We start from the raw sequence: 17,990 nt of genomic DNA, 5'->3' as shown, positions 1-17,990 counted from the left end.
CGTGCTGGTCTACAAGTAAATCACCCTGTGGAATGTTTGTAGTTCAGCCGAGATGCAGATTAAAGTACAATGTAAATGGAAATAAAATATATACACAGTATAGCTTACGTCACGCGCAAGACTCGTCCTTAGCAAAATCATATGACCGATCCTTAGCGAGACATCTCAAAATGTACCGAGACCGAGCCATCGCATGGTCAAAATTCCCTGTGTTTTTTCTCCAATCACGCTTCCGATTCCGTCACAAAAGATTGTTATTCGATAAGACGCTTATCTAATCTCCAATTTAACATTAAAACTCTGACTGGGTGTATTTATTTTGTTTAGCTAGGGCCAAAAGTTAAGCTCACATCCGCTTGGATCTAACAAATCGGCATGTTGACAAAGTCTACACGCAGATTGCAATACATTTTAAGTTTATCATCATTCAAATAGATACGTACAACAATATTAGCACTATTTGCGAATCAGATACAATATGTGTCATGATCATAGTGAGTATATAAATTATGGATATTACCGTTTGAAAGCAGAGCTTACCTTCCGGTGTTACGTTGGTCCGCCATCTTGAAAGTCCTATCCATCGCACGATCACGGCAGTGTTAATATCGTTGGAGGTATTCTATTCGCTTCATTTTTATGATAATTCAACAACGTATATATATATATACTAATAAAGATTTGTCAACAGTCTAATTGTTCTTTTGGAGTCCATTATTTTATCTAACGTTTTGGAAAATTAATGTATAAGCCTTATATATTGTAGAGCTATAGTCTGTATTCACGATGGATAAGCACTATATGAAAATGTGATAATGGACTTGAACAATTACCTTGACCCCGTCTATTGTTTGCTACTTCAACGTACGTGTTACATATTACAGTAGTGCTGAACAGAATCCAGCAGGTAAAACAACACCCCTCCTCCTTTTTACCTTCCTTCCTATCGACATATTCCTTACCTCAGATCCCTTGAACAACAATAACTATGATAACCTGTCATTTCTTCTTTAACGAGAGATACAACCTACACGTTTTACACTGACATTTGATTGGGTATTATATAAACCAGAAATCGCAATGTAACTGGGAGTAGTAATGATACCCCGTATGTAGAGGAAGGTGGATATCTCGAACTAAAGATACCCTGTATGCAGAGGAATATGGATATCTCGAACTAGTGATACCCCGTTTGTTTTATCTTTTATTAATGTGACAGTTACTTCAATGAGCCGATTTCAGTCATTTTTATTTAATGTCAGTACAATGTCAAATAAATCTAAGATAAACTGGAAAGTGGAGGGATCATTTTCAGTTTTAGGGGTCCAGGGTTCAACTGCCTCCTCCGAGATAAATGGTGTGTGATTGCTAAAACGACCACGAAATGTCACCGTATTCCCTTAACCTTTTGACCCCGTCTAAAACATATAACGTGTGTGTGAACTTTAGTTCGTGTGTACTAGGTGTACGAAATACTGGTCACCAGTTGCCATTTATATTTCAGTCTGTATGGCCATGCGAGTGACCAGTTGACCAGTTAAATACCCAACGATCACCATGAACACACTGACCTTTATTTTGATGGTGGTGTTAGCAGTACTCACTGGCGTGTTTTTCATGAGGAATTCTGGCCCACAACCAACCAAGCATCTGAATGATACCTATGACTATATAATAGGTGAGTGATTTCACAATGAAACAGGTAAACAATAGGAACACTTTTTATCTCTCTCTCTCTCTCTCTCTCTCTCTCTCTCTCTCTCTCTCTCTCTCTCTCTCTCTCTCTCTCTCTCTCTCTCTCTCTCTCTCTCTCTCTCATTTTAGTTTTTTGTGAATAAACTCAAAATGATAATAGTTAAAGGTGAATAAACACAGGAGAAATATATATTTTACATGTTTACATGTCGTAGTTCTTGTTTCGATATTCGTGGATTTGTTCCCAATATCACGTGATGTCTACCTATCTGTCGTCAACTAACCGATAAACTTACAACACAGGTTTGTGTGAGATGCAGGTTGATCAAGGTTATGGGAAAGCTTCACGGTCGTCATGGTGATCTCATTGAGAAGTATTATATTTCTTTGTGTGATATGAAGCTGGACGTGTTTGTAGCTCATAAGTTTGCCTGTTGGATAAGTTGTGTTTACCTTGCTATCATTTTAGAACGATAAATAACTTATATCGATAGATTACAATTTACGTGACACTTGTCGTTGATGAAGCAGAAGGCGCTTACCCTTCCGGACCCACATTTGGTCTTATTCTCTTTGAACGTTAACATGAGTGTATTTTCTTTGGTGTTCTTGTAACATAGAACAACGATATGCTGGATACCTATCTAAGACAATAGTAGGACTTGTTGATGAAATGATACATATTTACGTCATATATATACATTTTCTATTGTAAACAGTGGGCGCTGGATCCGCGGGAGCTGTGTTGGCGACTCGACTGTCCGAGGACACCGGAAGTACCGTGCTCCTCCTTGAGGCTGGGGACACAGGCGATAACAACTGGCTCATCAACATACCTTTGGTATGTGCTCTCCTACAGAAGTCGAGTGTGGACTGGGACTACCTCACAGAACCGCAGCAGCATGCAGCATTTGCTATGAATGATCAGGTATGTTTTTTAACGACTAAAAGCTAATGTTTTGAGCACAGTAGTTTGTCCTCCCTGACATTGGCATCTATATGCTCTGAAACTCGATCATAGTAACCTGATTTTATAACGCTGAACACAAAGAACTTATTTACGTGACTGTGGTCCAATAGCAAATTATTTAAAGTCATAATCAACTCGCTTATACAAATGAAGATATTTAAAATACAGATGTCATAGTCACGACTGATGTAACGCGGGAATTATCTAGGAATTGGCATTTTATATGGAGGGATGTATTTTCTGTCGAGAGTCGTAACTGTGTATGTTTATACATGATGTTATTTTACAGAGAAGCTGCTGGCCCCGAGGAAAGGTGTTAGGAGGAACAAGTGCAATTAATATGATGGTGTATGCACGAGGTAGTCGCCATGATTATGACAGTTGGGCCAAGGAAGGCTGCGAGGGATGGACTTACAAGGAAATCCTTCCTTACTTTCTGAAATCGGAGGATGTACAAATAGACGACCTCAAAAGCTCAGGTAATAATAAGTCTTTAATTTATCACTTCATGTATATGTTTATTTTGAGGTGTGTATGTATCGGTGGAGTATAATGTCATACGATGGTTTGTTTATCTGGGAGGTCAGAGGTCAGACTGTTTCTTGAGTCGAGGTCATCTTTCTAGGCCGACACTCCATAAAGCGACGCGTTTCAGTTATCAAATGTGAAATTCTAACATTCTTTTTCCGTAAATTGAAATTTTTCTGGTTGTTTCGGACCATCATGAAATAAATCTGTGTCATTATTTTATTGTAGCTAAAATAATTCAAGCTATGTGCAGAATTTGGAAATGAACAATGACTTATGTAGAAAGACCAAGATTAACGTTGTTACTGTACTTCTTACACAGCATTCCATAGCACTGGTGGAGAGCTGGGTGTGTCACAGGTGTCGCATACGTCCTTGCCCAATATATTCTTACAAGCAGGCCAGGAGTTGGGCTTCAAATCCCAGGATTGCAATGGCCCCGACCCAATTGGTAAATCCGACTTTAATATATAGTTTTCTTTTGTTTTCGATATTTGTCGGATATTAAATATTATTTTGGTTTCAACAATTATTTTCGTTCTCGTGCATTGACAATGCATTCGGTTTTGTTCGAATATGGTCACTTTAGTTTTCACATCGAGGATTTTGTTCTTCTCTATCCGACATTTGTGCACGTTATGTACCTGTGTTTTGTTATTTTTATTATTTATTTTGTACTTTTTGTACTTGTACTTTGGTGTTGCCATGAATGTTTTTATTTTTGCACATTTGAGTAATGACAGTTGATGATATGGAAATAAGATGGGGAAGAATAACTAGTAAGTAACTTGTAGGATTTTGTAGAATGCAGGCCACTGTTAGAGATGGCAAGAGAAGCAGTACGTACAATGCCTTCCTGAGGCCCGCCATGACGCGTACAAATCTACACGTGGGTGTGAACAGCATGGTTACCAAGGTGAGGATTGCGTGACAATTGGCAAATGTTTGGGTTGTGAGCTTTTTGTGTAAATTAAAGAAGAATGCAATTTCACATTTCTGCTTAAAAAGGGAGGGAACAAAATAAATGAAAAAGCATGAGCAGGTGTTATTTCAAGTAGACTTGATTAAAACAAACAACAAGCAAACCCATGTAATGGTTACATGATGTTTACAGACATTCGTCAATAACAGTAACAATTTTAATTCATTTGTTTAATTTTCCCTTTGTAAATGGTTAAATTTGTCCCTATGTAAATTGTTAAATTTGTCCCTTTTGAACGACTTACATGTACGACAGAGTCTAGTACTCATAGCATTTGGGTGGGACTTGCAGAATTTCTGTAAATACTTAAACCTTACAATGTTGATAAGGACTTATGAAAATAAAACACGGATTGATCACTTGGGCAGACTAGTACTGAAAGTACGGGTATTTATATACATATATATATAACGTTTATGGTGAAGGAATTCTTATGTCTTATTTGAAATGAAATCACATATTTCCAAAATATCTTGTTTATTACTCATTAATAACATTTGTGATTCCTACATTCGTATGTATAACTGTTGTGAACCCAAGACTCCCAGCCTGGCTGTGTCGTAACATTGTAGCATCAGACAGTTTTAACCTGGTATGGGAAAATACACAAATTCTTTTTAACAAACATGAAAGTAAATTGCATTTACAGAGGCTAGGAGTGTGGAGGTACTAAGGGAGGGGCAGACATTCACAATCCACATTTACAGTGATATATCTTTGTCAGGTCCTAATAGACGACAGCCGGGCTAGGGGTGTGGAGGTACTAAGGGAGGGGCACACATTCACAATCCACATTTACAGTGGTATATCTTTGTCAGGTCCTAATAGACGACAGCCGGGCTAGGGGTGTGGAGGTACTAAGGGATGGGCAGACATTCACAATCCACGCCAGGAACGAGGTGATTTTATCCGCTGGTGCCATCAACTCGCCACAACTACTGATGCTGTCAGGGGTCGGACCACGTGATCATTTGAATGACATGAAAGTAAGACCCCCACCTTAATGTATTATATTACTGTATGTAATTACTTTGCAATAAGACGTTTATATGTGACTTATTTTTGATATACTGGTTAATAAGCTTTTGGACGTTCTGCTGTATAAGCACTGAAGTTCAGATAATCTAGAAATAGCTACGGATATGAAGCAATTGCTGCGTTTCTTAGTTAACAAATCAGAAATGTTATATTTCGACTACCGCCATTCAAAACAATTTCGAAGCGAGTTTCATTGTAAGAAGGGCGTTGGGTACAAAGGATTTACATTGAATAACTCAAAACCGCAAGCAAACGAATTGCATTCTCTATATACTATAATAACATACTATTTGTCGTATAGGGATGCTGACTCGTCCTTATTTCTTTTCATATAAAACCTGAGTATAAAATATATCTCATGTATTACGGTATTACAGAAATAAAGTGAATAGCAACTCTCAATACAACTCTCAATACAGTTAAGCCAAATGATAAATCAATCATTTCGTCCTTCTAGAACTTGTCACTGATGTCAAGGACCTAAATTGTTGAAACATATGAAGACGAGTTAGGAAATTGCAGAAAGAAATGCAAAACAAAAAACAAAACAAAAAAACAAAAACAAACAAAAAAAAAACAAAAACAAAACAAAAACAAAACAAAATTGGGAGGGGGTGCGCAAGCAAGAACCAAATTTAAAGAAATTTCAATATTAAACAATGCAAGGTTACTCAGGTTTTATGCGACAAAAATAATGATGAGTCGGCATTTCGATATCCTTTAACGACGACGAACAGTATGGTATTGTAGTATATAGAGAACGCAATTCTTTGACCGTGATAAGATTTGAATGAATTCATACTTAGCATACGGGTTACCACCTTTAATAAAAGTATGGTCTACAGTATTACAGGTTACAGGGTACTACAGAGTATTACTACTCCAGTATCACAGAGTATTACTACTACAGTATTGCAGAGTATTACAGAGTATTACTACTTCAGTATCACAGAGAATTACTACTACAGTATTACAGAGTATTACAGAGTATTACTACTACAGTATTACAGTATTACAGAGTATTACTACTTCAGTATTACAGAGTATTACTACTTCAGTATTACAGAGTATCACTACTACAGTATTACAGAGTATTACAGAGTATTACTACTCCATTATTACAGAGTATTACAGAGTATTACAGAGTATTACTACTACAGTATTACAGAGTATTACAGAGTATTACTACTACAGTATTACAGAGTATTACTACTACAGTATTACAGAATATTACAGAGTATTACAGAGTATTACTACTACAGTATTACAGAGTATTACTACTACAGTATTACAGAATATTACAGAGTATTACAGAGTATTACTACTACAGTATTACAGAGTATTACAGAGTATTACTACTACAGTATTACAGAGTATTACAGAGTATTACTACTTCATTACAGAGTATTACACAGTATTACTACTTCAGTATTACAGAGTATTACAGAGTATTACTACTACATTATTACAGAGTATTACTAGAGTATTACAGAGTATTACTACTACAGTATTACAGATTATCACTACTAAAGTATTACTGAGTATCACAGAGTATTACTACTTAAGTATTAAAGAGTATTACAGAGTATTACTACTACAGTATTACAGAATATTACAGAGTATTACAGAGTATTACAGAATATTACTACTTCAGTATTACAGAGTATTACAGAGTATTACTACTACAGTATTACAGAGAATTACTACTTCAGTATTACAGAGTATTACAGAGTATTACAGAGAATTACTACTTCAGTATTACAGAGTATTACAGAGTATTACAGAGAATTACTACTTCAGTATTACAGAGTATTACAGAGTATTACAGAGTATCACTACTACAGTATTACAGAGTATTACTACTTCAGTATTACAGAGTATTACAGAGTATTACTACTTCAGTATTACAGAGTATTACAGAGTATTACTACTTCAGTATTACAGAGAATTACTACTTCAGTATTACAGAGTATTACAGAGTATTACAGAGTATTACTACTTCAGTATTACAGAGAATTACTACTTCAGTATTACAGAGTATTACAGAGAATTACTACTACAGTATTACAGAGTATTACAGAGTATTACAGAGTATCACTACTACAGTATTACAGAGTATTACTACTACAGTATTACAGAGTATTACAGAGTATTACTACTACAGTATTACAGAGTATTACAGAGTATTACTACTATCAGTATTACAGAGTATTACAGAGTATTACAGAGTATTACTACTTCAGTATTACAGAGTATTACAGAGTATTACTACTTCAGTATTACAGAGTATTACTACTACAGTACTACAGAGTATTACAGAGTATTACTACTTCATTATTACAGAGTATTACAGAGTATTACTACTACAGTATTACAGAGTATTACTACTTCAGTATTACAGAGTATTACTACTTCAGTATTACAGAGTATTACTACTTCAGTATTACAGAGTATTACAGAGTATTACAGAGTATTACTACTTCATTATTACAGAGTATTACAGAGTATTACAGAGTATTACTACTTCAGTATTACAGAGAATTACAGAGTATTACTACTTCAGTATTACAGAGTATTACTACTTCAGTATTACAGAGTATTACTACTTCAGTATTACAGAGTATTACAGAGTATTACAGATTACAGTATTACTACTTCATTATTACAGAGTATTACAGAGTATTACAGAGTATTACTACTTCAGTATTACAGAGTATTACAGAGTATTACTACTTCAGTATTACAGAGAATTACAGAGTATTACTACTTCATTATTACAGAGTATTACAGAGTATTACAGAGTATTACTACTTCAGTATTACAGAATATTATTACTACTTCAGTATTACAGAGTATCACAGAGTATTACTACTTCATTATTACAGAGTATTACTACTAGTATTACAGAGTATTACTACTTCAGTATTACAGAGTATTACTACTTCAGTATTACAGAGTATTACAGAGTATTACTACTTCAGTATTACAGAGTATTACAGAGTATTACAGAGTATTACTACTTCAGTATTACAGAGTATTACTACTACAGTATTACAGAATATCACTACTACAGTATTACAGAGTATCACAGAGTATTACTACTTCAGTATTACAGAGTATTACAGAGTATTACTACTACAGTATTACAGAGTATTACTACTACAGTATTACAGAGTATTACTACTACAGTATTACAGAGTATCACTACTACAGTATTACAGAATATCACTACTACAGTATTACAGAGTATCACTACTACAGTATTACAGAATATCACTACTACAGTATTACAGAGTATTACTACTACAGTATTACAGAGTATCACTACTACAGTATTACAGAATATCACTACTACAGTATTACAGAGTATTACTACTACAGTATTACAGAGTATCACTACTACAGTATTGCAGAGTATTACTACTACAGTATTACAGAATATTACAGAGTATTACTACTTCAGTATCACAGAGAATTACTACTACAGTATTACAGAGTATTACTACTACAGTATTACAGAGTATTACTACTACAGTATTGCAGAGTATTACTACTACAGTATTACAGAGTATCACTACTACAGTATTGCAGAGTATTACTACTACAGTATTACAGAATATTACAGTATTACTACTTCAGTATTACAGAGAATTACTACTCACAGTATTACAGAGTATTACTACTTCAGTATTACAGAATATTACTACTTCAGTATTACAGAGTATTACAGAGTATTACAGAGTATTACTACTTCAGTATCACAGAGTATTACTACTACAGTATTACAGAGTATTACAGAGTATTACTACTACAGTATTACAGAGTATCACTACTACAGTATTACAGAGTATTACTACTACAGTATTACAGAATATTACAGAGTATTACTACTACAGTATTACAGAATATCACTACTACAGTATTACAGAGTATTACAGAGTATTACTACTACTACTACAGTATTACAGAGTATTACTACTACAGTATTACAGAGTATTACTACTACAGTATTACAGAGTATTACACTAGTATTACTATTACTACAGTATTACAGAGTATTACTACTACAGTATTACAGAGTATTACTACTACAGTATTACAGAGAATTACTACTTCAGTATTACAGAGTATTACTACTACAGTATTACAGAGTATCACTACTACAGTATTACAGAATATTACTACTACAGTATTACTACTACAGTATTACATAGTATTATTACTACAGTACTAAAGAGTATTACTACTACATTATTACAGAGTATTACTACAGAGTATTACAGAGTATTACTACTACAGTATTACAGAGTATTACTACTACAGTACTACAGAGTATTACAGAGTATTACTACTACAGTATTACAGAATATCACTACTACAGTATTACAGAATATTACTACTACAGTATTACAGAGTATTACTACTACAGTATTACAGAGTATTACTACTACAGTATTACAGAGTATCACTACTACAGTATTACAGAGTATTACTACTACAGTATTACAGAGTATTACTACTACATTATTACAGAGTATTACTACTACAGTATTACAGAATATCACTACTACAGTATTACAGAGTATTACTACTACATTATTACAGAGTATTACTACTACAGTATTACAGAGTATTAGTATTACAGTATTACAGAGTATTACTACTACAGTATTACAGAGTATTACTACTAGTAGTATTACTACTACAGTATTACATTACAGTATTACTACTACAGTATTACAGAGTATTACTACTACAGTATTACAGAGTATTACTACTACAGTATTACAGAGTATTACAGAGTATTACTACAGTATTACAGAGTATTACTACTACAGTATTACAGAGTATTACAGAGTATTACTACTTCAGTATCACAGAGTATTACTACTACAGTATTACAGAGTATTACAGAGTATTACTACTACAGTATTACAGAGTATCACTACTACAGTATTACAGTATTACTACTACAGTATACAGAGTATTACAGAGTATTACTACTACAGTATTACAGAGTATTACTATTCCAGTATTACAGAGTATTACAGAGTATTACTATTCATTATTACAGTGTATTACAGAGATATTACTACTACTATTACAGAGTATTACAGAGTATTACTACTACAGTATTACAGAATATCACTACTACAGTATTACAGAATATTACTACTACAGTATTACTACTACAGTATTACGTGTATTACAGATATTACTACTACAGTATTACAGAATATTATTACTACAGTATTACAGATATTCCTTATTTACGTGTATTGAGATACATTCCTTATTTACGTGTATTAAGATAATTCCTTATTTACGTGTATAAGATATTCCTTATTTACGTGTATAAGATAATTCCTTACATGTTTACGTGTATTTACGTGTAGAGTATTCCTTATTTACAGTATAAGATATTCCTTATTAACATGTATTGAGATAATTCCTTATTTACGTGTATAAGATATTCCTTATTAACATGTTTGAGATAATTCCTTATTTACGTGTTAAGATATTATTCCTTATTACGTGTACGTGTATTATTACGTGTATTAAGATAATTCCTTATTTACTTATTTATGCTACATATTAGATATTCCTTATTTACGTGTATAAGATAATTCCTTATTTACGTGTATAAGGTAATTCCTTATTAACATGCTTGAGATACTTCCTTATTTACGTGTACAAGATATTCCTTATTAACGTGTATAAGTATTCCTTATTTACGTGTATTCCTTATTTACGTGTATAAGATATTCCTTATTTAACATACGTGTATTATTCCTATTTACGTGTATAAGATATTATTCCTTATTTACAGTGTATAATTAACATGAGATATTCCTTATTTACGTGTATAAGATATTCCTTATTAACAGTATTATAATTTCCTTATTTACGTGTATAAGATTTCCTTATTAACATGTATAGATAATTCCTTCGTGTTATTTACGTGTATAAGATATTCCTATTAACATGTTTGAGATCAATTCCTTATTTACGTGTATAAGATATTCCTTATTTACGTGTATAAGATTTCCTTATTAACATGTTTGAATTTCCTTATTTACGTGTATAAGATATTCCTTATTTACGTGTATAAGATCATTTCCTTATTTACGTGTATAAGATATTTCCTTATTTACGTGTTAAGATTGTATAAGATCATTCCTTATTAACATGTTAATTCCTTATTTACGTGTATAAGATAATTCCTTATTCGTTTATTTCCACGTGCTATGAGATAATTCCTTCAAACTTTCCTTATTTACATGTATAAGATTCCTTATTCCTTATTTACATAGCTTCGTGATAATATAATTCCTTATTTACGTGTATAAGATAGATAATTCCTTATTTACGTGTATAAGATATTCCTTATTTACGTGTATAAGATAATTCCTTATTAACGTGTATAAGATAATTCCTTATTTACGTGTATAAGATATTCCTTATTTAGATATTCCTTATTAACATGTTGAGATAATTCCTTATTTACGTGTATAAGATAATTCCTTATTTACGTGTATAAGATAATTCCTTATTTACCTATAAGATAATTCCTTATTTACGTGTATTGAGATAATTCCTTATTTACGTGTATAAGATCATTCCTTATTTACGTGTATAAGATCATTCCTTATTTACGTGTATAAGATAATTCCTTATTTACGTGTATAAGATAATTCCTTATTTACGTGTATAAGATCATTCCTTATTAACATGTTATATAATTCCTTATTTACGTGTATATTCCTTATTTACGTGTATAAGATCATTCCTTATTTACGTGTATAAGATCATTCCTTATTAACATGCTTGAGATAATTCCTTATTTACGTGTATAAGATCATTCCTTATTAACATGCTTGAGATAATTCCTTATTTACGTGTATAAGATAATTCCTTATTTACGTGTATAAGATAATTCCTTATTTACGTGTATAAGATCATTCCTTATTTGCGTGTATAAGATAATTCCTTATTTACGTGTATAAGATAATTCCTTATTTACGTGTATAAGATCATTCCTTATTTACGTGTATAAGATCATTCCTTATTTTCGTGTTTGAGAAAATTCCTCATTTACGTGTATAAGATCGTTCCTTATTTACGTGTTTGAGATATTTCCTCATTTACGTGTATAAGATAATTCCTTATTTACGTGTATAAGATAATTCCTTATTTACGTGTATAAGATAATTCCTTATTTACGTGTATAAGATAATTCCTTATTTACGTGTATAAGATGATTTACATGTATGATAATTCCTTATTTACGTGTATTCCTTATTTACGTGTATAAGATAATTCCTTATTTACGTGTATAAGATAATTCCTTATTTACGTGTATAAGATAATTCCTTATTTACGTGTATAAGATAATTCCTTATTTCCGTGAATGAGATCATTCCTTATTTACGTGTATAAGATAATTCCTTATTTACGCGTATAAGATAATTCCTTATTTACGCGTATAAGATAATTCCTTATTTACGTGTATAAGATCATTCCTTATTAACATGTTTGAGATAATTCCTTATTTACGTGTATAAGATAATTCCTTATTTACGTGTATAAGGTAATTCCTTATTAACATGCTTGAGATAATTCCTTGTTTGCGTGTTTGAAATAATTCCTTATTTACGTGTTTGAGATATTTCCTTATTTGCGTGATTGAGATCATTCCTTATTTACGTGTATAAGATCATTCCTTTTTTACGTGTATAAGATAATTCCTTATTACGTGTAGATAATTCCTTATTTACGTGTATAAGATAATTCCTTATTTACGTGTATAAGATAATTCCTTATTTACGTGTATAAGATAATTCCTTATTTACGTGTATAAGATCATTCCTTATTTGCGTGATTGAGATCATTCCTTATTTACGTGTATAAGATCATTCCTTTTTTGCGTCATTGAGATAATTCCTTATTTACGTGTATAAGATAATTCCTTATTTACGTGTATAAGATAATTCCTTATTTACGTGTATAAGATCATTCCTTATTTGCGTGTATTGAGATCTTATTTACGTGTATAAGATCATTCCTTATTTTGCGAGATAATTCCTTATTTACGTGTATAAGATAATTCCTTATTTACGTGTATAAGATAATTCCTTATTTACGTGTATAAGATAATTCCTTATTTACGTGTATAAGATAATTCCTTATTTACGTGTATAAGATAATTCCTTATTTACGTGTATTGAGATAATTCCTTATTTACGTGTATAAGATAATTCCTTATTTACGTGTATAAGATAATTCCTTATTTACGTGTACGCGTGTATAAGATAATTCCTTATTTACGTGTATAAGATAATTCCTTATTTACGTGTATAAGATAATTCCTTATTTACGTGTATAAGATAATTCCTTATTTACGTGTATAAGATAATTCCTTATTTACGTGTATAAGATAATTCCTTATTTACGTGTATAAGATAATTCCTTATTTACGTGTATAAGATAATTCCTTATTTACGTGTATAAGATAATTCCTTATTTACGTGTATAAGATAATTCCTTATTTGCGTGATTGAGATCATTCCTTATTTACGTGTATAAGATAATTCCTTATTTACGTGTATTAGATAATTCCTTATTTACGTGTATAAGATAATTCCTTATTTACGTGTATAAGATAATTCCTTATTTACGTGTATAAGATCATTCCTTATTTGCGTGTATAAGATAATTCCTTATTTACGTGTATAAGATCATTCCTTATTTGCGTGATTGAGATCATTCCTTATTTACGTGTACAAGATCATTCCTTATTTGCGTTATTGAGATAATTCCTTATTTGCGTCATTGAGATAATTCCTTTTTTACGTGTATAAGATAATTCCTTATTTACGTGTATAAGATAATTCCTTATTTACGTGTATAAGATAATTCCTTATTTACGTGTATAAGATAATTCCTTATTTACGTGTATAAGATCATTCCTTATTTGCGTGATTGAGATAATTCCTTATTTACGTGTATAAGATAATTCCTTATTTACGTGTATAAGATCATTCCTTATTTGCGTGTTTGAGATAATTCCTTATTTACGTGATTGAGATCGTTCCTTATTTGCATGTTCAGCTTCATATCAACTGCTTTCCATTGGAAACATTAGTGATTACTCAATTTAAATATGTTTTTGAAGTTGTTTTTTTAAATGGAATACCTGTTAATGAACAAACTTCGAGTTACTTCCCTTTACTCCTTACTGATCATTACGTTCACTGAATACATTCCTTGATATTCTAAACAAATAGCGGATATTTTATTATTTATAAATTCATTTGAAATTATATGAAATATAATGAATTTCATAAACTTGGTGAATTAACCACAGCTTACGAGTCTTGGCCACACTCAAAGATATGTGTAGTAAGACAAATAGCAAAAATAATACAAAGCAAAACAAACAGAAAATCGAAAATAGTGAATATTAAAAAAACATACGAGATCAGGGGGCAAACAATTAACAAAGAAACAAGTTTACTCGATAGAAATTATAAAAACAAATCCTGGTGATTCAGAATCGTAATACTCCTCTATTTTATCGACGACACCTGCCATTTTAATCTTGGTCAACACACAAAAATCTAAACAACATTGGAACCGCCACAGACATACATGTAATATTAAGCACTCATACATACAATATAGATAATTAAATGCATTGTAAAGTGTCGTTAGTAGGACAGAAGAAAAACGTATTTAATGACAGTGTGTTCACTATTACAGGTGCCATGGCAACCACTACCATTGAAGGTTCAGCATTTCTTTATAAAGACAGTGACATCAAGTCAAGTAACGGCAGTGCTCCCGACATCCAATTCCATCTTCAGAGCGCTCATGCTTTCACCGCAAATGAATTACAATTTGCAAATCTGAATTTGAAGGAAGAGGTGTGAATTCTTAAAATATATACACAAAAATATACAAGTTACTATTTTCAGACAAATTATTTATCTAATATATGTAAACAACAGATATACATATCTATCTCTGTTTAGACTGATTAATACACTGATTGAACATTAAAGATGATCTGAATATGTCAGAGATGTCATTCATCACTATGGACGGGCTGGGTGATTAGCATCTAATAACATATATACTGTATTTCTTGAAAGAAGTTTGAACCTAACACATGATAATTCCAAGCGATTGTTGTCGATGAGATTTTATTTTCTGTTTCAGGCCCTGAACCTCGTGTTCTCGTCACCGCCAATTCCTAGCACTTTTGTCCTACTGCCCATTGTCTTACACCCTAAAAGTAATGGTACCATACGATTAAAAAGCAAGGATCCGCTCCAATACCCAGCTATAGACCCTCGGTATCTGCAACACCAGGACGATATCGACACCTTCTTACAAGGTAATGTTGTTTATGAAAAAAATTGAATTATCCAGTTTCTGTCAGCAGTTGTTTGAATCACATCAGTTGCGAAATTAAATCAAATTAAATTTGAAAAACGTGTTGTTGCTTGTTATAAATTTGGCTTTCACGCCAGTTTCATAACATTTTTTTAAATATGAAATGCGCCGTGAAGATGATGATTTATAAAGACAATATTGCACTTCACATTAACATTAATATTCCGTGGTAGTTCGAACTATAACGGTGACGTGTTTCTGCTACAACGTTACAGTGTGAGTTTTACGTCGTAGGTATACGGTTTGCCGAAAGGATCCTGGACACTAAGCCTATGAAGAAGATAGGAGCTTCTCTTGACCCTTCTACACCTATGTACAAACTTTGTAAAGAGCATGTGTTTAGAACAGATGCTTTCTGGACATGTTTTATACGTCAGTTTGCTGCAACAGTTTATCATCCAACTGGAACGTGTAGGATGGGCAGGACGGACGACCGGACGGCCGTCGTTGACCCCCAACTAAGGTAAGCTATGCAATATTTTTGTCTGCATACACATGGCTAAAAAGATTGATATAAAGACAAAGTTTATCAAAATAAAACATAATACCTTGGTTTCCAAATACATTCTAGTTTATATATATGTATCTTCTTTGAGAACTTACACGGTATGTACAGATGTAACACATTATACTAAAATCCAGCCCGCTGTAATAAAATGAAACAAACTCAACCAAAGGGCACAACAGATGGTATCTCACTTCGCGCATTAATACAGACTAAAACACAATATTCGACTACTAAACTGTAAAACAAACAACACGATGTAATAAATCGTCACACACCTACAATCTTATAAATACTTTGTTTTTTACAGTACATCGCTCTGAAAGTCCTACATATCAAGCGCAGTAAAGCATTTTTGTTAACCTTATAATTCGCATGTAAACAGTATACGTTGTTACGAGTGTGACTTCCTTTTTAAACTAATGCTTTTACTGGTGTTGATCTTGAATAGTGATTCCAATGTTATCTATTCCAGAGTAAAAGGTATCAATGGTCTGCGTGTTGTAGACGCTTCCGTGATGCGGAACATGCCGTCAGGAAATACAAACGCCCCTTCGATCATGATTGCAGAGAAGGCAGCAGATATGATACGCGGTAAAGATACTGTTCAGAAATGGAGAAAGCAAATCAGAGGACATTTATGAAATGTGTGGACGATTATCATTTTAAACGATTATAAAATTCACGTCTGCGTCGTAACAATCAATGCTTGGCTTATACCATCAACCAGAGACACATACGTCTTTGCATCAACACCTTAGTATCTAAGATTATAGTTTTGTAGGGGATTTCTTCATCTTTATCGTATAAGTATAAGACCAACTTAATCCTCAATTCCATACTTTCTTTGTATTGTCACGTTTATATTGGATGTGCAATCGGATCGAAATCACCTAGGTACAAACAGATTCAAGACTATGATGTATGTCTTACATTTGGAAACATCAACAGGAACTTGATGCAGACACCCTTGAGACATAAATGTAGACTGTTATAAATTCTCCTTCCTCGTCGTGTCTTTGTCTTTATCATCAATTACGGCCTTTGTTAAAAAATAACCACTTTCCCTGGAATAAGGAAAAATGAACACTATCAACAGACGATGAATTTTGCTAATAGAAATAGAAGTGCCTAGCACATTTAAATGAAGATTAAGATAAAGCCTAATTTATAACCTGGATAGATCCTTGTTTCAATGTATCAGAGCACTGCAATTAGCAAGTGAGAAAATTACGTCAGTATAAGACTGATAGATTTGTCTCCCTTCTTACATATCTGAGACTGTTAAAACATCTTCAATACATTCCGTCTGTTTAACAATACTGGTGGTACAGTAGTATATAAATACACTATAATATTTCTGTTCGTAGTTTCATTATGTTGTTTTAAGCTATTTTGAATGTTAAAACGTATAAATACGAAAAGTAACAAAACTTATAGTATTTAAGTATATGTAAACGTCGCGTATACTTATAAATAAGTGTCTGTCTGTCTGTCTGTCTGTCTGTCTGTCTGTCTGTCTGTCTGTCTGTCTGTCTGTCAGGAAGCATAGTCCGTTGAAATCAAATGAGAAGTCGTCCGACTACAGGTCAAGGTCACCACGTCACAGCTGGAAATCAAGTTTAAGATATTTATTGTTGTTTTACAGACGAATATTATGTCTTTAGTACAATAAACCAAAAACAATAGTAATAGAACTGTCAGGTTCAGAGTGTGACATATTGCCTTACCTGACGTGTGTCAGTACCCTAGTATCTAACGAACATTGCAAATATACATGTACTGGTTGAGAGTGTGACATATTGCCTTACCTG

At 32.6% G+C, this 17,990-nt stretch overlaps 1 protein-coding gene across 1 annotated transcript; it reads left to right on the top strand.

Moving 5' to 3' along the window:
- Window positions 1-1,557: 1,557 nt before the first annotated feature.
- On the top strand, window positions 1,558-16,820 carry LOC132547723 (uncharacterized GMC-type oxidoreductase Mb1310-like). The gene is made up of 11 exons (XM_060211528.1): window positions 1,558-1,678; window positions 2,415-2,623; window positions 2,955-3,144; window positions 3,516-3,644; window positions 3,988-4,109; window positions 4,994-5,161; window positions 14,768-14,771; window positions 14,976-15,139; window positions 15,435-15,612; window positions 15,906-16,134; window positions 16,652-16,820. The coding sequence occupies exons 1-11, from the start codon at window positions 1,558-1,560 to the stop codon at window positions 16,818-16,820; spliced, it is 1,683 nt and encodes a 560-aa protein (XP_060067511.1).
- The last annotated feature ends 1,170 nt before the right edge of the window (window positions 16,821-17,990 follow it).

Source organism: Ylistrum balloti, unplaced genomic scaffold, assembly GCF_031769215.1.
Source record: "Ylistrum balloti isolate Yb309-2 unplaced genomic scaffold, AGI_CSIRO_Ybal_v1 Utg369972, whole genome shotgun sequence".
Lineage (NCBI taxonomy): Eukaryota > Metazoa > Mollusca > Bivalvia > Pectinida > Pectinidae > Ylistrum > Ylistrum balloti.
This window is presented reverse-complemented; position numbering and strand designations above follow the sequence as displayed.

Coding starts and splice junctions, on each gene's coding strand:
- LOC132547723 (XM_060211528.1), top strand. CDS start 1,558: ATGAACACACTGACCTTTATTTTGATGGTGGTGTTAGCAGTACTCACT. Junction 3,145..3,515: donor AGACGACCTCAAAAGCTCAG/GTAATAATAAGT, acceptor CTTCTTACACAG/CATTCCATAGCACTGGTGGA. Junction 3,645..3,987: donor CAATGGCCCCGACCCAATTG/GTAAATCCGACT, acceptor AGTAACTTGTAG/GATTTTGTAGAATGCAGGCC.